Raw genomic sequence first — 21,790 nt, forward strand, 5'->3', positions numbered from 1 at the left:
TCTAGTCATTCTTCAGCGTGCCTATAACAAACTTTTCTCACTGTAGTATCTATCACTGATACTTTTTAAAATTGTTTCTCTCTGTTAAGTCTCTCCTTCCCCCTGTATGTCTCCAGTGTCCCCCAGTGTTCCTTCACTAACTCAAAAGCTTCCTTTTAAGCTCGAGGGTACACAGGCAAATGGCAGGCTACAGAGGCGGAGGCAAGGGGAGGATATCAAGAGAAATGCATACAGCAGTGTGGGAAACATTCAGGTATTTCCGGATGGGATGAACAAAGACAGACAGAATAGCTTCCTTCTTCCATAATTATCTTATGATTGTGAAAATATATTGAAGTTTGCCACTGAATGGGAATGAATTCAAGTGCCCATCCCAATTCCCATATAAAGATGATGGCATTTATTCGTTGAAACAGTTGGCATGTTGCTCAATGTGGCATTCTTTTATAAAATCTTTACTCAGAAAAGGAACAGGAGAGAAATATGAAGCTCTACGTAATCATGTTGACAAGTGAGATGAACACAAATAAGATTTGTACACTTGAATTTCTAAATTAGAATCAGGCTCCTATTGCAGAAATAATGAATAAACTGGAATCTGAAGATCTATATTCATGAGATATTCAATGCAGTGGGGATAGAGCTAAAGAAGTATTTTCTGAATTTGAGCTTGCTCCCTTTTGATAAGCAGCACATATTGAAAGCCAACTATAGTGGTACTGTTGTTTCTTGGATGACAAATAGTGAGCATTGGTGACAGAATTTTTGTCAACTACAATGTCTGATGAAGTGGATGAAGCATTGATTTGGTATTCAGCACATCAGTCGTCTATATAGATGGACTAGTTTGTTTTTGATTGTTTTAACGTTTGCTGAATTTTTGCTAATCCCATTCCTGTAAACAAGGAACTTCAAGTTTAGCAGTTCTGATAGGAAAAACATTAGCAGTGGCTTGAACTGTGAAAAATTCATTTTTGTCATATTTGCTTTGTTTATTCATGTCTATGTTGAAAGGTTATTTTCAAAGGTAAAGTAGGAAAAACAGTGCGAGAATGTTCAAGGTAACACAAATAGAATACTTTGATTTATTACAGGGATTCAAGTTATGAGATATAGGTAGCACAGAGATATAGGTAACTCAGCACTTTTACAAATAAAATTAAATACATTTAATGCTTCACTTACAAGTTAAAATTTAAAAAAAAAAGTAAATTCTGGAATAATAAAAACTAACAGAAAAAGAACCTCTAAAAATAAACACCAAAACTTCTAAAGATGTAGGGTTAATTCAATTTAACAGTTCTGCTGCAGTGCATGAACATGTTAGAAATTGAACTATTGTGCAATTATTGCCATTTGTGTCAGCCGTCGTTCAGTGGGTAGCACTTGCCTCTGAATCACAAGGTCTGGGTTAAAATTCCTTCAGTGTCCACTATATTACACATTATATGAAGAAACTGGGGTGATGGGGGCATAGTGGTAATGTCACTGAACTAGTAATCCAGAGGAACAGGCTAAAGTTCCAAGGAGATGGGTTCAAATCCGACCACGGCAGCTAGTGGAATTTAGACTCAAATTAATAAAAATCTGGAATTGAAGACTAGTTTCAGTAATGGTGAAGCCGTGAAACCATTAAACTATCATTGATTATTGTAAAAATCCATCTGGTTCATTAATGGCCCTGAGGAAAGGGAAGCTGCTATCCTTACCTGGTCTGGCCCATATCTGCCCTCTGAAACAGCAGCAAATAGCAAGCCACTCAGTTCAAGGGAATTAGGGATGGGAAACAAATGCTTATCTTGCCATGAAAGAAAGAAACTTCAAAATTATACATGCATAAGTATCATAAAATTCAAGCCTTAGTCAGGCTTTGAGACTGTTTGTTGGGACTCGGTTGTAAATGTTTGCTATTTCTTAGGATAAATATGTTTTTGGTTTTGTGTATGCCTGCCATTTGGTAACTCGGCAATTAAGGGACTCCAAGCTTCATTGTTCATTGCAGGTCCCGGACAAAACAGATAGAAAATTTTCTAATGTACTGGTAGATTAGCAAGTTCAGATGACACTATTTGCTTATGCCCCTACAGGAAAACTTCATACTTTTTAAACCATTTGCTAACCTAACATCTACTTTACAAAATATTTTTAGTCAAAAAGACCAGAAACAGACTGTAGAAATTAAACCTCTAAACCAGCATCACACTACCCAAAATCTTCAGTTACCACTTTGAAATGAAGTTGGAAGGGGAAACTATTTTCATAAAAAAGTATGCAGCGATATTTTTTATTTTGGACAACACATGATGTGATGACAAATCAGGCTAAAACACATCACTGAATCACTTGCATATGACATCATGGTGACAAAGGTGGTACATGACTCAAACAATTTTTCAGGAAAATGTCCTTTTGACATTTTTCTTCTTAATCCACTCCCAACATCTAGATGTATAAATAAGCCTTTACCATCTACAACCAAGCCCTGTTATTTATCCATCTACACTGAATCTGTGTCATAGATTTTGATCAAAGAAGGGTGCAGAGAAATGGAATTGGACTACAAAGATTTAAATCTCAATCTCTCCCTGCTGTGTTGAAATTTCTTGAAAATTCTTTGGGCATCCAAAACTAACAGAAAATGTGCAAAGCTTCAGCATGAATAAAATTATAAAAGCTGAAAAATTATAACTTCGGACAATAAGAATCAGAGTGTGGAATGATGGGACTGCTTTTGCAAAGATAGATGGAAACTGAAGGAGGCAATCATTTTTGAATAAATTTGGTAGTCTTAATGAGTTTTAAATCTCTCCCTCCACTCTATGAAATCAGGGATATTTGAAGTTAACATCTCAAATAACATGGCTCAAGATAAGTGGTTTGAAGCATTACACAATAGCATGAACATGGGAAATAGAAGGAGTAGGTCATTCGAACCCTCGAGCCTGTTCCTCTATTCAACTAGATCATGGATGATCTTCTACCTCAACACCATTTTCTCACACTATCCCCTATCCTTTGATATCTTTAATACTTAGAAATTGATCGATCTCTGTCTTGACATATTCAATGATGGTGCCTCCACAGCCCTCTGGGGTAGAGAATTCCAAAGATTCACCACCCTCTGAGTGAAGAAATTCCTCCTCACCTCAGTTCTAAATGGCTACCACTTATTCTGAGACTGTGTTCCCTGGCTCTCAAACACCCACCCTCCTGCATCTACCCTGTCAAGCCTTGTAAGAATCTTGTATGCCTCAGTGAGATCACCCCTCATTCCTCCAAACTCTATAGAATATAGGCCCAGTCTCCTCAGTCTCTCCTCAAAGGGCAATCCTGTTATTCTAGGAATCAGTCTGGTGAACCTTCATTGCATTCCCTTTATGGCAAGTATATCCTTTCTTAGGTAAGGAGACCAAAACTGTATACAATACTTCAGGTGGGGTCTCACCAAGGCTCTACACAATTTCAGCAAGACTTCTTTACTCCTGTACTCAAATCCTCTTGCAAGTCACAGCAATCTCCAAATCTGTTGTTGGACAACAGGTAAACATGACATAAGTGGGCAAACTTAACAGAGCACCAAAGTAGGTTACAAAACCTCACTCACCTCTTGGAACTAGACCTCCAGCCTCAAAACAGGGCAAGACAGCACCGTCAGCGGTTGTCAAAGCGATTGTGGCCCTGAATGATTGTGCGAGCAAATCCTTCCTGACTGGAACAGGTGACAGCTAACATCTTGCTGTTTGCCATGTATCACTGTATCGAAGAGGTGGCAGAGGCATGGTATGCCAAGGAAGGACTTCATTATCTTCTTTCTGAACAAAGAAAAACAGGGAGAGCATGCATAGGGCTTTGCCGTGATAGCAGTTTTCCCACAGTGCAGGGCACCATCGACTGCAAACACGTGGCTTTGTGAGCGGTGCATCTCTATGGTAAAATGTACCAAAATTGCAAAGGTTACCACACATTCAATGTGCAACTCATGTGCAACCACCTCCAGTACCCCAGTGGATGTCCATTATCATGGCAGCAGTCATGATACATTGATGCTGCACTAGCCCATTGCACCAGCAATGTTTCAGCTGCCATGTTGACCCAGAGGGCAGCTGCATGGTGACAAAGGCAATCGCTCCTGCTTGGATGATGCCCCTCTGTGACCCAGCCATACCAGCCAGCATTTTTATGAGAGCCAAGCTGCTAAGAAGAATATCATCAAGCAGGCGATTGGGACATTAAAGCAATGTTTCTGTTGCTTTGATCGCACTAGAGGAGACTTCCTGTTGCCTTTCTGCCACCTGGCTATCACGAAGGCACAGTCCTTGCCACCATGGATTTGACAAATACCTCAGGGCGAAGCCGCCAGTACCTCCAGGTTCTGGATGGGCCATTCAAGAGAGCATCATTCGACACCAGTTCCCCCGAATAAAATTCCAGATCCCCCCTGTTCAACAGATCCACAACCTTAGTATCATTCTGCTATAGCCGACCACAGCTTTCTCTTGGCTATAGTGTTGAAATAAAATCCACCTCGAAGCAACCATTCAATAACAACCTCACCAACAAAATATCCAATACTCCAAACAATACTCAACCAGTCGCCTTTGTAAATTCCTTTAATGCTTTTGCCTAGCCTGGTGCTACCCTTGCAGCATGGTTGGTAGAAAGGCTGCTGGCTTTCACTGGGGGAGACATCACATGGTCTTGCAGGTCAATCTCTAGCAGCTCTGGGCCTTGAAGATCTGGCTTTGGATTGCATCACCTTGGCATGGGCAGTAGCAGTGTGGGCTGGCTGGCTGACAGGGAACTGGCACTCGCAGATTGGCAGTAGGATAAGCAAGAATGCTGTTATCCTAAGAAAGGGCAGTACGTTTATACTTCATGTTGCAATTGCCATTCCTCTTTGTGGGGGAGCCAGAAGACACCTCCTCTTTAAGAGGTGCTGGCTGGCTTTAAGTACTGCAGGCTAGCTTTAAATGGTGTTAATGCAGCCACTCAGCTGCATGTCCAGTCCTGGGCTGTAACTCATAAACCTTGTAATTTGCAGGCATGAAGTTTGTGTACTGCCTGCATCACTTTGGATGGGTGCAGAATTATCATGCATCATCAGCCCCACGCTTCCAATTTTGGGGGGTATCCAATTTAGCCTCCGAACTGAAGAGAAAAGCACCTTTAAGCAACTGTTGAAAGGATCCACATCTCATAGAAAAATAGGATCTGCCTACAGTACTCCAAATGTATAAAGAAGCAAATAACCATGCAACATCTCCAAGGCACAGTGACAACTCCTGTCTTAATCACATTTCAGCTTACTGAAATCTTTTGTCACAGTTTCATTTCTATTGCCTTTCCATTTGCACTTCTGTGAGGTATTGCTTTGCACTTCAAACTAGGTCTAGGCAAAGGTTAGCATTTACAAGGACAAATTGAGCTAAAGAGAACACAAAACCACACCTCAAAAAATTAAGTGCAAGTATATTTGTTTGAACTTGCATCAATGCATTGTAATTGCTGCAAAGTCAGGATTAGTCTAAATAATCCTGTTCCCTGATTTCAAAACAAACATGAAGATCAAAAAACCTGATGGCAGTTGTCATGACTCACTGGGGATAGTGCACTGTAATACCAAGTTCCACTGTTCCCCGAGCTGTGACAAATGTGAAACGTTTGATCAGACCACCAAACTGCCCCAATTCTACCTGTTTAATTTAGGTTAACAAAATATGAGTAATAGGTTTGTAAACTTAATAAGTAAATAACTGTTTATTATACAAACTGTCTTTAACTAGTGGCAAAAGAAAGAAATATGAACTGATGATTTCTAACTTTTTAACTTAAACACTACCACTTCTTAAACTTCGAAACACAAACACTTACACACAGACGAGACACAGAAAACATACGGTAGAATCTTACCTCTGTCGGGTGGGCTGGGCAGGAGTGGAACCGATCACCGCCCGCTGCCAATTTAGGCGAGTGGGCCAGTTAAGGCCGGCACAGCGTAACACGCGGCCGGTAGCGCTCAGCGCTACCTGTGTGGGCGGGGGAAGGAGGGAGAGTTGGGGCCTGCACCCTTTCGCGCATGCGCGCAAAAGAGCTCAGCAATCTCCTTGAGGCACGGAGCTGTCTCAGGGAAATTAAGTTGACAATAAAATTTTTAATAAAGGAAGTAAAAAATTATTTAAACATGTCCCATCATGTGACAGTGTCACATGAGCTGGGACATGTTTGTGAATTTTGCAAAATTTAATTAATTATTTTATAAACCCTTCAGGAAACCTCATCCTGCCCATGGTTGAGGTTTCCTTAAAAACACGAAGGCCGCTTGGGCTCTTCGCCTGCCCGCCAACCTTAAGGTTGGACGGACAACGTTGTTAACAACTTTATAATTGCTTTTTTAATGGCCTTAATAGGCTTGACAGTTCGGTGGGCGGGCAGCCACCTCTGTTATGCACCCGCCGAACGAAATATCGAAATGACGCGCGATGACGTGGGCCCTCAAGCTGACGGCAATATTCTACCCATTGATTTTAAGGGTGAGGGGAAACAGTTCAATAGCATCAATCTGGAGTACAGGATTAGATGGGTCGATTTTGATTGATGTCTTCCAAATTCCTTGCAGGAGGTGGTCTCCCAGTGCTTTCAGTCTGTGGTTCACTGGTTGAAAAATTTGCTTTTCAATGTCTCGACTGGTGATTTTTCGCCTTTTCCTCGTGACAGGGGTTTTCAGAGAAGGCAGGTTACAGAGATGAGGAATAGCCAACTAGCTACAATTGCAGAATTACTGGAATCTTACAAATGCAGGAGAGAGGGGTTTTAGGTCTTCCCTCTTTTCAGGATAGGAGCTGTACTCCCTGCACTGTTACCACACAAAACCTTGGTCATCTGGTCAGGAGCCAATTAAAATGCTGTCGTCAGGCAGTTCCCCTTAGTCCAGGGCTCCTTTCCGGCACCATTCTGTTCTTTTATGGCACACTATGTTCCAGGATAGCAACACTGTAGATATTCCTCATCCTATTCCAGTGAACGTCTTTCAACTGCAGCCATGGTAGTTTTTAAAGCCACAGTCCAAGAAAAATAAAAATAGGTTCTTTACATGGTGAACTTTCTGAAGCTCAAGGTGTGAAGACCTTATCCTAGAAATGACTGTGTGTAATGTTAACATAAAAATGCTCAACTCATCTGTACAACATTCATCCATTTACTGTTTTAACTCAAATGGGTTAATACCATCATTATAATTGCAGAGGAATGGGATATAAATGCTTTAGTCTTTTATATGCTGGCAATGCAAACAGTAATTTCTAGGATAAGATCTTCATATCTTAAGCTTCAGAAAGTTCCCTAACGCCAGGTTTTGATCTTCCTGTTTAAATATTGCTGCAAAATCACCTGTTATAATATCCTCAGATACTATGCTGCTGGTTCGAGCTAACTCTCCCCAATTCCAAATAAGTTTATGGAGGATGGTAGGTAGGACACCAGCCAGGAGAGCACTGGAATACTTAAGTCTGGAGGCAACAATGGAACAGATTAGGGTTTTAGGAGATGAACACATGAAATAGGAGCAGGATAATAAGCCATTTGGCTCCTGGATCTTGCTCCACCATTCAATAAGATCATGGCTGATTTGACTGTGGCTTTAACTCCACTTTCCTGCCTGTCCCCATAACTTTTGAAAATGGGTTAAGGTAGGGATGGAGATGGGCAAGGTAGAATGTTTTGGTGATGGCAAGGCTATGGGGTAATAAAAAACAATTTCTAATAACAATATTCTAATAAAAATAATTTCTTGTCCTCCAATATTCCAGTTGAAATAAAAGGAAAACCACTAGTTAGCACTTTTATCGAAGCATCAAAGAATATATGGTGCAGTGTAGCTTCAAATAAGATGAATTATGCATATTTCCAATAATTCCATGCAGAGAATAATGGAAAGCTTGGTTACATTTCAGTACTGATGTAATTTTAAAATATTTTGCAGCATTATATAAAGAATAAATCAGATCTCTGTTGTAAATGGAATAAAATTACTTCATCATACATTTATAAGTGTTAAGCTAATAGCAATAATCAGTCTCACAGATATCAAAAAGTTCATGAAATTCTTTATCAGTAAGAATGAGGCTACCCAATCAGCTGCCTCTTGCTTTCTTGCCTATGCAGCCAAACTTACAAACCTACCTGATGAGTGTTGTGCAGGAGAATCCACCACCTGCAAGTTCTCTTCCAAGCCACACATCATTCTAACATGGAAATATCACCGGTCCTTCACTGTCCCTGGGTTGAAATCCTCTCTGATAACATTGTGGGTGTACCTACACCAGAGGAACTGCAGTGGTTCAAGAAGGCAGCTCACCACCACCTTCTCCAGGGCAATTAGAGATGGGCAACAAATGCATGCCTTGCGAGCAATGCCCACATCCCATGAACAAATAAAAGCTAAGAATGTTGGGAAAGTCAGAGTATGGGGCTTGGCACCTTAAAGCGTTGCACCACTAACCTTTCTTGCCCTCCTGATGTCTTAGATATTCTTGGAGTGCCGTCTCCAGGTTGGAGAGACCACACTCCAGCTGCTGACTTCCTTGTTCTCTTTCAATTATGACTGTTTAGTTTCAGAGGCTGGGCTCTTGCTCCTGCCCTTAGCAAACATCACCTCATTGCAGTATCTCAGATTCTGCAGCAGGAGCTCTAGCTAAGTGTGAAGCCAAGGAAGCTGGGGGGTGGCGGTTGGGGGGGTTCTTTAGCTTTCCTAGGTCTTCTTTCCATTCATGTGGAAATTTTTCCTCTGATAGATTTTGAACACCATCCTGCCTGTCCTCTTTGGTCAGGAAACCCAGGAAGCGGGATGGTAATACGGTGGCTCAGTTAAACAGCCACAGTGTTTGCTTCCAAACTGGGCTTTCCAAATTGCTATGCATTTCCCACTGCATGCAGGTCAGCGGCAATGAAATTTAACCCAGAGTACAAAAGCAAGGAATTTATTCTAAACCTTTATAAAACACAGGTTAGGCCAAGTCAGAGCACCACATTTTATGTCAAGGCTTTGGGAAAGGGTGCAGATGAGATTTTACTAGAATAGTAACTGGGACTAAAGCCAACAATTACATGGATAGGCTAGAGAAACTGGATTGTTCTCCTTATAACAGGGAAGATAAAGGGGAGATTTGATATCAATGCTCAAAATCATGAAGGGTTTCAATACAGTAAGGAGAAACTGACTTCAGTGGCAGAAATATTGGTAACTAAGTATAAGAGATTTAAGGTAATTTCGAGAAAAACCAGAGACAATATAAAGGGGAAAAAAGGATCAGTGAGTTATGATTTGGAATGTGCTGCCGGAAAGGATGGGGGAAGCAGATCTAGTCCCTCTACAAACCCTTCAGACTCCCACCATCCTGAGTAAAAAAAAAATACTCACTTTCCCTCTTAGCTTCTACCAACTACTTTAAATCTATGTCCCAAGATTACTGACTTCCCTGCTAATGGAAATGGGTCCTTACATAGGAGGGAGGAATCTCCAGGGTAACCCTCACCGTCAAAGTCAGTCCTGAGAATAGAAGTTATCTTGCTGGGAAAGGGAAAAGGAAGCAGGCCACTGGGATCAGAAAATTGCACTGCATTGGTTGCAGGAGAATAGTGTCCACTTGAGGGACAAGAGTAAAGTATAACCATGGTATGGGATTGTCGATTGTGTTAAAAGTCACATGGGAGATCTTATCTGTAGTTTAAAGTGTAAGCTGCCTACAAAAATAGTGTTAGTCAATGTTGCTTTTAGCTTGTTCATTACAGTAAGTCTTAAAACTTGAAACCTTTTGTGAACTTTTCAGTCGGTCACTGGAATTCAAATATCTTTTAAAAAAGTTATTGGTATCTACCGGGTTTGTTAACACCAAATGCTTTATTTTGGCCCCCATAATTTTAATACACCTCAATAAAATCTCCCCTCAGCCTCCTCTGCTCCAAAGAAAACAACCCCAGCATATCCAATCTTTCTTTAGTTAAAATTCTCCATTCCTGGCAACATTCTTATGAAATCTCTTCTGCACCCTCTCTAGATCACATCTTGCCTATAATGCAGTGACCAGAACTGTAAACTGTACTCTAGCTGCGGTCTAACTGATGTTTTATACAGTGTGAGCATAACCTCACTACTCTTTTCTCTAGGCCTTGGCCAATAAAGGAGAATATCCTGTTAACATTCTTGGCCACCTTATCTCCCTGCTCTGCTACTTCAGGGATCTGTGGACACACACTCAAGATCCCTTTATTCTTCAAAGCTAAACAGGGAATTACAGACTGGTTAGCCTAATATCAGTAGTAGGGAAAATGCTAGAGTCTATTATAAAGGATGTGATAACAGGACACTTAAAAAATATCAACGAGGTTAGACAAAGTCAACATGGATTTATGAAAGGGAAATCATGTTTGACAAACCTACTAGCGTTTTTTGAGGGTGTAACTAGCAGAACAGATCAGGGAGAACCAGTGGATGCAGTATATTTGGATTTTCAGAAAGCTTTTGGTAAAGTCCCACATAAGAGGTTAGTGTGCAAAATTAAAGCACATGGGATTAGGGATAATATATTGGCATGGATTGAGAATTGGTTAGCAGATAGGAATCATACAGTAAGAATAAAGAGGTCTTCTTTGGAGTGGCAGGTGGTGACTAGTCGGGTACTGCAGGGATCAGTGCTTGGGCCCCAGCTATTCACAATACATATCAATGACTAGGATGAGGGAACCGAATATAATATTTCCAAGTTTGCTGACCACACAAAACTTGGTGGGAATGTGAGTGGTGAGGAGGATGTTAAGAAGCTTCAAGGCGACTTAGATAAATTAAGTTGAGTGAGTGGGCAAATACATGGCAGATGCAGTATAACATGGATAAGTGTGAAGTTATCCACTTCGGTGGGAAAAACAGAATGGCATTATTCAAATGGTGATAGGTTGGGAAATGTTGATGTGCAAAGGTATTAGGTGTTCTTGTATACCAAACACTGAAAGAAAGCATGCAGGTGCAGCAAGCAGTTAAGAAGGCAAATGGTAATTCGGCCTTCATTGCGAGAGGACTTGAGTACAGGAGCAAGAATGTCTTACTGCATCTGTACAGGGCCTTGGTAAGACCATATCTGGAATATTGTGTCCAGTTTTGGTCTCTTTACCTCAGAAAGGATATATTTGCCATAGAGGGAGTGCAGCGAAGGTTCACCAGACTGATTCCTGGGATGGCAGGATTGCCATGCGGAGAGATTGAGCCGACTAGGCCTGTATTCACTAGAGTTTATAAGAATGAGGGGGGATTCTCATCGAAATATATAAAATTCTGACAGGCCTGAACAGACTGGATGCAGGGATGATGTTCCGTTGGCTGCGGGGTCTAGAATAAGGGGTCACAGTCTCAGGATATGGGGTAGGCCATTTAGGACTGAGGTGAGGAGAAACTTCTTCACTCAGAGGGTGGTGAACCTGTAGAATTCTCTACCACAGAAGAATGTCGAGGCCAAGTCACTGAATATACTTAAAAAGGAAATAGATAAATTTCTAGATGCTAAAGGCATCAAGGGGTATGGAGAGAGCACAGGAGTATGGTGTTGAGATAGAGCATCAGCCATGATCATATTGAATGGCGGAGCAGGCTCGAAGGGCCAAATGACCTAATCCTGCATCTATGTTTCTATGTTACTTGTTCTCCCCAAATGCATCACCTCACACTTCTCTGGAATTAATTCCACTTGCCACTTTTCTGCTCACCAGACCAGTCCATTGATACTGTAGTAATCTGATATGTAATATACTTTAAAACAAGTATTGTAATGTCAGGTCACATGATCGTAATATCCAATAGCAGAGTAGCGTGGGCTACCTCTATGTGAGAAAGAGTCTTAAGTTAGTCACTGGTGAGTGAAGACAGAGTTTTATGTTGTGAGCACACAGTGTAGCTGCTGAGTTTAGTTTGTAAATAAACAGCATGTGTTTATTCTAACAATGATCTCCGGATGTTCTCTGTCTCTGTGCCAATTCGGTCACAAAACAAGTTTGTAGCCCGGATCTTTTAGCCCCTACAAACCAAGGGCACTGGATCCAACAGACACCTTCCTGCAGTCTCTAGTTTCCTTCCTCAATATCAGCCCCAAGGCTAATTTTTGCATCATCTGAAAACTTCTTAGTCATGTCCCCTACATGCAAGTCTAAATCACTGATATATACCATGAATAGGAAGGGACCCAATAATAAGCCCTGTGGAACACCACTCCCCGTCACAAAAAAACACCATTTGACCATAACCCTTTGGTTCCTGCCACTGAGCTAATTTTGGATCCAACTTGCCACTTTTCCTTGGATCTCATGAGCTTTTAATTTTTTCACCAGTCTGCTAGGTGAGAATTTGTCAAAAGCCGTGCTAAGATCCATGTGGACTACACCAAATGACATCTACCCTCATCAAACCTCCTTTTGACCTCATCAAAAAATTCAAACAAGTTGTTTAGACATGGTCTTCCCTTAACAAATCCATGCTGACTACCCTTGATTAATCTGTTCTTCTCAAAATGATGATTTATACTGTCTCTCTGAATTTTTACAATAATTTGTCCAACACCGAAGTTACAGATTGACCACCGATTGTCCTTTAATTCTTCCCTTTTTAAGCAATTGTACAACATTAGCAGCTCTCCAGTCTTCTGGCACCACACTGTAGCCAGAAAGGATTAGAAAATGATGTTCAGAGCTTCCGCTATTTCTCCCTCGTTTCCGTTAGCAGCTTGAATATATTTTATCAGGTCTGATGATTTATCTACTTCCAAGGATGCCAACACTTTAATATTTCTTCCCTCACCATGTCTATCCCAACCAAAATTTTACACTCCTCCTCCATAACTACAAAGTCTGGTTTATCCTTCTCTTTTGTGAAAACAGATGTAAAGTTTTAATTAAGAACCATTAAGTCTTCCACTTCCAGATGTAAGTTACCTTTTTGGTCTCTAATTGATCCTACTCTTTCCTCCTTCTTCTTGCTTTTTATACATGAATAACACATCTTTGGGTTTTCCTTGATTTTACTTGCCAATAATTTTCATGCCCTCTCTTTGCTTTCCTAATTTCAATTATACTTTCACATCTGCACTTTCTATGCTATAGCTTTATGCAGTATTGGGCTCTTGACATTTAACATATGTTTATTTTTCTCTGCCTTATCCTACTCTATACGCACGTTGACATCTAGAGAGGTGGGGGAGGGGCTGTCTAGATTTGAGAGTCTTTTTCTTTGTGTGGACATATTTGTTCTCAAGCCCTCTGCATTTGAACCTGCAAAACCGAGACCAGTTGGTGAGAACTTCCAGAACTCGAGGTCGACAGTATCAAGACCCTGCAGACTTTACCCTTCATATTATAACGCCCATCTCTGCAGAGAGGCTGTTTGACCTTTGTTTGTCTGTGTGTTTATGTGTGCGCGCGTGTGTGTGTGTGTGTGCGCGCGCGCGCACTCGTGTGCATGCATGCTGGGGGAATTCTTTAGGAAGAGATAGTTTTACTTCCCAGTTACAATTATGTGATAACCAGTACTTGCAACTTGTTGAAAGAAGTTTTGTTTTAAAATTAATTAAGAGTTTTTTTGAAAGAAGCCTGGTCAGAGTCTCTCTTCTTCTGGGTACTAGAAGTATAGGTACACAATTGGCCATTTTGATGAGAAAATTAAACATTTAAGTTAATGGCACAGCCTGCGGAGTAGTGGGGCTTGATAATTCATCCTGGTCAAACACTTGTATGTAAACTCTGTAACCAGGAGCTGCCATTCCTGCACAGGATCCAGTTCTGCTTTAATTCTCACCTTGATGTTAACAACTGACAGAAAAATGAATAATGTAAGTGAGTAAGGTTTTAAGCTTTATGAGGGAAGCTAAAGAAGGTTTACTAAAAAAGGCATAATTTCCTATTCACTTAATAGGTACTTCAGGTTAGCTGGTCTGAATAGTTTTGGCAAAAACACTTAAAATCTTTTTGAATGGAATAACTATTTTCACAAGGTTTACAATACATCCAATTTCCTCTTTCCTTCCATATTAATTACAACACAATTTTTCAGACTCCGTTTTCCCAAGCTTAGCTCAACTTTGCGCCATTGATTTAGTTCACTTCAAAACATAATGCACAGAACAAAAAAAGTGATTCAGCTCATCATGCCTGTTCCTTCCACAGCATGTATATAACCTTTTGATGATTCAAGCCCAACTATTTAATCATCTGAGGTTATGCATACATACTCTCTGATCTTCGGACACAATCAATGTAATCCAATGCAAAGTCCTTTTCAAAGCAGGATGCCCAAAATTGCATATCGTAATCCAAATACGGCCTCAACAAAGTTAGGGTTGCAAGGTTAGAATAACTTGTTTCAACTACCCTTGAGATGCAACCAACCATTTAATTAGTTTTGGTGCTAACAGCTGCACATTGACTGGAAACTTTTAGTGAATTATCCTTAATTACATTCAAATGTTTTTCCATGTCTGCTAACAGACTCCTCTTCTTTATTTCAGAACAAAGTATTGCATTGTTCCTGCTCCAACTGTTCAATATTGTGTCTTTAAGGCTGAATGTTACAAGTTATTTCATACAGAGAGCAAGGCTGGGTACCTTCAAAAATATACATTTGGCTTTTAAGTCTATTTGGCTAGCTTCTACCTGTGCTATAAACTACTCTCAGATTGTGGGGACTGGCAAAGAAGGGAATAAGCTGGCAATTTTATCAGTGGCCTCCACTAATTCAAATACACAAAGTCACTACAACAGTCCCAAGCCTACAGAGAATTGCTGTCAGATTTTCTCACTGTGCCTTACCATCTGAATGAGGACTCTCTAAAGTTGTAACATTTTTGTTTGTCGTTGTTTATTTGCTTTGGTGGAAGGAGTATTTCACATGGAACTTTCTTCTCATCCCCCTTCCCCCCCCACCCCACCATATAGTAATGCTTAGTTTCAACTATGAAAGAATGGTTGACTTAGACATCACAATTATGCAAGTCTGTTTGCAATTTTGTTAATGGGAGCTTAATTTGTTCCTTTTAGCAAAAGTAGCTAAGAAACGTAGGACAGAATTTTATGCTCCCCCACCAGCGAGCTTGTCTGGAGGGAGAGGGGGAAGGAGGGGGGGGCGGTGGAGGGTGGTGAGCATAAAATTCCTTGGACAGACTTTCTACTGGGTTCCTGCCCTTGCCTCAATTGAGGCCCTTAAGTGGCCAACTAATGACCACTTAAGGGCCTTTTCAATTTTGAGGTTGGCGGAAGGAATCCAGGGGTTTGGGGAGGAGGTGGGGAAGGGAGTCCGGAAAGTGACCCTGATCGGACCTCGGATTGGAAGGGGGAGTGCCTCCATCAAAAGTCTCCTTTCAACATCAGATGCCCCCCTACACGAGGTCTGCCCCCTATCACCTCCACAGGTGCCACAACCCTTCCCGGCTTCTCTATCAACACCCCCACGCCCCCTCACATCCAGGCCTCACCTCCCCTCCTCGCCCCAAGACCCCCAGGCTTACCTGGTCCTGGACTCTTGGGACTTGGGCTCTGGGTACTGCTTGTAGACCCAGTTCTGTCCACTGCAGCTGCTGGAACTAGATTGGCTGGCAGCTCTCTGAGGCGGGACTTCCTCCCGACTGAGGGCTAGAAGAGCCCCGTCCGGCAGCCAGCATCAGCCGTGATGCGTTCTCCACCGTCTCTTCAGGTGGAACAGTGGGAAACCCCACCATCTTAAAATTCCTTTATTCCTTAAAATTTGTTTAGCACAGAGCAATCAGAAAATCAGGAATAGACAATTAAGGTTCTGTGGTATTGCTCACGGACAGTTAAAAAGTTACTCACTCCTGCTACAATTTTGTTTGTCTTCCATTCAAGTTTTAATGTCACACTCTGCCTTTGTTTTATTTTTCTATATCTCAAATCTCTCATTTTCTCCCCTTGTACAAGTCTCCAAATCTGTATTTTCTGTATGCCTTCCACACATTTTCCAATTAAAGCATTATAATTATAAGATGTATCTTATTTTTTGCCCTGTGCTCTAAATTATGAAACTTGCGTGTAATAAAAACCTGGAGACAGACTTGGGGTACCAAGCTTCTGACATCAACAGAAATGATCTCATCTGAATGGGAGTGGGAGGACCGGAGACAAAGATGAAGCCTGGCTTAGGAGGGAGTAGGAGCAGAAAAATAGAAATTTGACAATAATTTTATATTTAGGCCATGAGCACACATTTTCTAATTATACATTGTTTATTTTTTGCCCTGTGCACTACATTTTGAAACTTGCATGTAAATAGAAACCTGGAAGCAGACTTGAGGTGCCAAACTTCTGACATCAACAGAAATGATCTCATCTGAATGGGAGTGGGAAGACTGGAGACAAAGATGAAGCCTGGCTTAGGAGGGAGTAGGAGCAGGGAGGCAGAAACTTGACAATAATTTTATATTTAGACCCCCCATGAGAGGGGGATTTATCTCTGATTACCAATATTTGTAGTACATAAATATAGACAAATCAGACATGGGCAATATGAAGAAAAACCTATTTACTTAGATATTTAATGGCTGAATTGTAATATAAATTGTTAATTAAATATCCATTAGATCAGTAATTATAATAAAAATTTAATGGTATTTTCATGTTACGCTCATTTGTGTTCTTGAGGACTGAATTGATTGCATTATAAAAATGGCAAATTTCAATTTCATTATCAATAATTTAAACGTTTACTTTCCGACAAACTACTGAGTTGGTTGGACCAAGGTAGATCAGTAGGATCTGATCAGGCCTATGAGCAGCTGACTAGTGCACTCAACATTAGACTGAAAGAAGGGCCAGATTTGAAGTATTTAGAATCAGACTACTTTGAAGATAGGCAGAGAAGCATAGGAGAGCTCAGTGTGGACAAACTCTCTGGGCTGGAAAGATGAATGAGAATGAACTATAATGGCAACTGTAAAAAGGATTTACTTCTAAAATCTGACCTGTTCAAGTTTTAACATGGTGAACATGAACCAGTCACCAAAATTAGATACCTCCTACAATAATCCTAAAGAAACAACCTTTAAATACTGCATAGGCTCAATTTGGTGCCTGACCTCAAAAATAGACCAAACCAATCGTCACTCAATTTCTACTGTAGACACGCTACTGGTTCAATTTATACCTGAGATCAATAGAATTCCTAGAGAAACAGAAGCATTGCTATGATGATTGGGAAGATGTAAGATGAGTGCCCTTTTTGAAAATATTGAAGAACAAAAAACAAATTCAAATCAACTTGCAATTGTTGCTCAAATCATTACATTAGTGGATACCCAGTATTTCACTGACATTATCCATTAAAGAATTTTAAAGGCTTGATTTAAAGGTAACAAGAATACAATTTCAAGAGGTGCTGCCTCTGTAAATTCTATAACTATATCATTTTGTGGCTGATGGCACATTTCATTAAGGTTTGAGTGACTGTTCCTTTGATGCAACCAAACAAGGCACCATTAGGAACGTTTATCAGAAACAACATACTACATCCAACATGACTTGCAAGTCAGGCTCCATGATCAAAAATTGTCAGGTAAAGCAGGGATGTGAAAATAAACATTACTGTTCCTCTTAATGTTACTCAGTTGATTTCTGAATCACAAAAACACAAGCATAGAAAGGTGTGCTTACCATCATCATGTTTACCAGGTCTATTTGATAATAGCGGTCTTGATGTGCATTTGCAGCTGCCAGTGTAAGAAGATAGTCATTTCTAGCATGGTTAGCTTTTGTGTTGCATTCACTGCGTCGTGCTTTTAACTGGAATGCAAACAAAACATGTAATACTGGATGCCAAATAGGCTCACAAAACTTTTCGAATTTACTTCAAATTTTTAAAATATGTTTCTCCCTCTATAGTTATATATTACAAGGATATAATTTGTAAAATGGCTACATTATTGGCTTATTTATAACTATTTTAAAAACAATCTCTTATTTAGGTTCTTCAGCATTATACATTATTTTCCTTGCAATATAAACATGTAAATAACCTTCTCATGATACCTTTCCCAAGATGCCCATCAAGAGGCACAAATAGTTAATAGTTAAGGGTTAATAGTTATGTCTCAAAATGCACCCTCTTGTCTGTGAAGTGCCCGTTTCTGTTTGTGACAGCACAATGAAAAGGATTAGCAATTCAAACCTGTGTCCCATCATTGTTGAATACACTCCTTGTGTGTCTTTTTAAAATCATTTAAGGATCAAAAGTACTTAAAAAAAAACACTTGTCATAACAAATATTTTAGAAAAGGCATAGGTGAGATAAGATAATCAGCCATAGTGCACAAGGGACCATAATCATCTCCCTGTATTAGGGAGAGACAAGTGGTTATATTACTTGGGGGGCACCACTCCATATCAAACAAGGCGCAAGGCAAGGAGGCAAGCCTCCATGAAGTGCCCCGCTGGTGCATGGATTGAACCTGCAGCACTGACATCATGCTGTATCATGCCCTAACCATCTAGCCAACTGAGCTAACCGACCTCCAAACAAAAAGGCATAAAGAAAATGCAACAGTAACAATTTCAGCTCAGAGTCTCAAATTATTGCTTGGCCATGAGAATTCAGTATTCTTTGGATTTCTTTTACATATATTTTTTACTTATAAAAAGCTACTGCCCTGCAAGGTTAGGGTATTGACAGTGGTGGTGGTGGTGGTTGGGGGCGGGGGGGGGGGGGTAGGTTATGTGGGGCACCTAGATTCCAGACTGCTGCCACTGCTGAAGTGACCGACAAAAACATTCGACTTCCCTTCACCCACCATGCTCCTTTCAGTGAAAGTTCATTATTTGATAATTGTAAAGTTGAACTTTTCAACTAAATTTGGAAAAATGAATGTTTCTGATAATGTATTACCTTAATGCGATATTTCAAATAAGTTACGGTTTTGGTTTCATTTTTTCCACTGTTTCTGAAAGCAGTCACTGATGTAGTTCATGGACTTTATCAGACTCTGATATCTCACTCAAGTTTTCTTTGCATATGCACCTAGACTTGAGAACTGGCAGAGTTCAGTTTCTGGATTCATACTTGAATTAGGACATGGATGGTGGGAGATAGTGGAAACTGGCTGAATTTCTCTTCCCTAGCCTTTGGATGCTGAGGCCTCAACACAATGAAACTTTTAAGAGAGAACGTAAAAATAATCAAATTGGGACTTAAAAAAATGTAGTCCCAAATGAGAGTCTATAAAACTGAAAATGACAGTATCCTCCATAAATTATCTCATATAGAATAAATTTAGTTCTATCACAATATCCAAACTGTTTATATCTCAACCTGCAAGAAGATACCTTAAAAATTAAGAACTTTTACCATACAACATGTTTGTTGTGGGGTGTTGCTTACAGATTGGTATGTCTTAAAGAAGTCTCTGTAGTCTTCCATAGATTAACTGTAAGTCTTTATTAACTACTAGAACTACTCACACGTACAGTAAAGGGCACAAGCTACGAGCTGTCTTCATTTTTAGATTTACATATGTCTTTGACGCCTGGGTCTGTGACATGTGCCTTCCTACATCACTCTGTGGGTGGTCCTGTACTTAGTCCCACATTAACTCTCTATGTATCAGACTCTTAAATACACCACCAACCACCCCGAACCCCAGGTCTTTATTCAATGTATTTGGAGTTATACTAGTTTACTTCATGTTATCATTGTCATCATTTCCATACATTTATACTGTTGTGACTATCTTATCACTATTACTACATTATCACTACCAGATCTCCCCCCTTCAAGTCCTTGAATTTAAAAGTTCAAGAGGTCTGGAGGCCTTATAACCCTTCCATATCCAGTTCGTAGTTTTGTTGGAGGAGTGGTAGACTCTGTCATTCCTGGTTCTTCCAGTTGGTTTGGAGGTTGAGCTGGCACCTGGGTATACTTTCATTCTTTTCTTCCATTCCCTTGTGTTGAACCGCACTTGGTCGGATTGGCTGTTGTGTTATTTGTTGGTTGCTGATACTCTAACTCGTTTCATGTGGGGTGGACGGACATTATGGTCAGCTCCTTATCGCTCCTTTCTCCTCTTCTTTCTTTGTGTGGGTCATCTCAATGTCCTCTGTGGCTGAGGAAGAGCGTTCCTGTGGTGAGAATAAGGTTTAGTGGTAGTCTCACCTCTACTTTTTGCTGTTGGCAATAGACATCTGCTACCAGGTTCCAGCATCTTTTGTGACTTTGGCATGCTGGCTGGAAGCTGCAGTGTATGCACAGTGGTTGCAGTGTTGACCAGTTGTACTGTTGTCAGGGGTGGAGGTAGAGGCTGCTTGGATTGAACTCTCTCTTTCACCTCTTCCACTGGAGGCATCATGGTTGCCTCCTGGGTGATTGGTTGGCTGACCATTGAGGGCTTTCTGGGACCTGTGACAAGAATGGACAGATCTGCTTCACAAAGGGAGAAGTTAGTTCAGAGCTGAAGTCCCAGTCAGGGTACTGTTATGATCTCAGCTGATGTTACCACTGGACAAGCCTGATCCCAGAGTGGAACCCAACTTGATAGATCCTAACTTTTAATTTGTTTGTTTAGATACGTGGAGAGTAGCTACTGAACAGAGCCACAGGAGACAGCTGATGAACTTTTAACAAAAGAATGAAACGTTCATTAAACAAGAAAAGATGAGCTATATTAATCCTTCACCCACAACTATACCTTTACAGATATATACAGGTTTGTAAGAATAACACAAGTTACAAAAGCTATCTTATATTCTAATGTTCAAAGTACAGTCCACATAAACCAACTGGCAACCTGTGGTCAGGCACACCACACTCTGAAACCAACTGACAGATGCCACCCCCAGACATATGTTATGGATCTCTCATCAACTCCCCCCAGGCGCTTGTCCCACCACGAGCCAACCAGTCTCACTGAATGCCGTCTTTCACACAAGGGTTTCCAATCTCCACTCTCCAAGGACTCGCTTTGGAATCTTCTCCCAAAGCAACGCTTTTCTCTCAGATGCCTTCCGCAAGGGTTCACCTCCAGGGTTTCAAAAACCCCTTTTAATGTTCCTCTCCCGTGTCACCAATTGCATTCAAGCTGTCTTCCACGCACCTCGCTTGCTGATTAGCTGTCAAAAGTACACTGCTGCTTCACAAGCCCACAGCAAAGAGTTACAGACCTTCAGCCATCTCTTTGGACCTTCTGGCCTCTTGCAAGCTGTTCTAGCTTTAAATCTGCTTTCTGCAGCTTTTGTCTCTGAAGCTTGAAGCCTCTCTGCCCCTTACTCTTAACTTCAACTTAACAGGACCGTTTCCAGATTCCTGTCCTTCCTTTGACTAGAAGGTCTTCTTGGGACTTTCTCTTGTTCCACTCCCCTGGATTTAGGGGTCTTTCTTTAGCTTGAGACTGGCTATCTGTCCCCTTTTCTCCAGTCTCTCCTGGCAGCTGTCTTCAAAACCCACTGAACTCAAACAGCTTCCAAATCAAACTGCTGTTTCTAGTTTCTTATGTGCATCCGTGGGAGGGACCTACCTCTCTGGACCCCTTTGCTAGGCAACAGCCCAGTTTCTTTACGCATGTTTGTTTAACTTAGCTGCAACAGTCGTAAAACTCTCATTAGAAATGCAGGTACCTTTTAAAGTGAAACTAAAACTCCACTTGACCTTTCTTAACACAAATACAGAAATAGAAATCAAACTTAATCTTTAAAGCTAAAACTCATTCCTAACACCCACAAATACCAATATAACTTCCTTAAATTATCTCTATTTCCTAACTTCTTTGTT

General features: G+C 40.7%; 1 protein-coding gene across 2 annotated transcripts in view; it reads right to left on the reverse strand.

Moving 5' to 3' along the window:
- The window catches only part of fchsd2 (FCH and double SH3 domains 2), a 266,251-nt gene that overhangs the window by 96,309 nt on the left and 148,152 nt on the right, over nt 1-21,790 (reverse strand). For both annotated transcript variants that reach the window (XM_078545225.1, XM_078545224.1), the window contains exon 8: nt 17,689-17,817. In XM_078545225.1, the coding sequence (XP_078401351.1) occupies nt 17,689-17,817 (129 nt within the window). The remainder of the gene's footprint in view (nt 1-17,688; nt 17,818-21,790) is intronic.

This window comes from Cetorhinus maximus, chromosome 7 (assembly GCF_964194155.1).
Source record: "Cetorhinus maximus chromosome 7, sCetMax3.hap1.1, whole genome shotgun sequence".
NCBI classification, from domain to species: domain Eukaryota; kingdom Metazoa; phylum Chordata; class Chondrichthyes; order Lamniformes; family Cetorhinidae; genus Cetorhinus; species Cetorhinus maximus.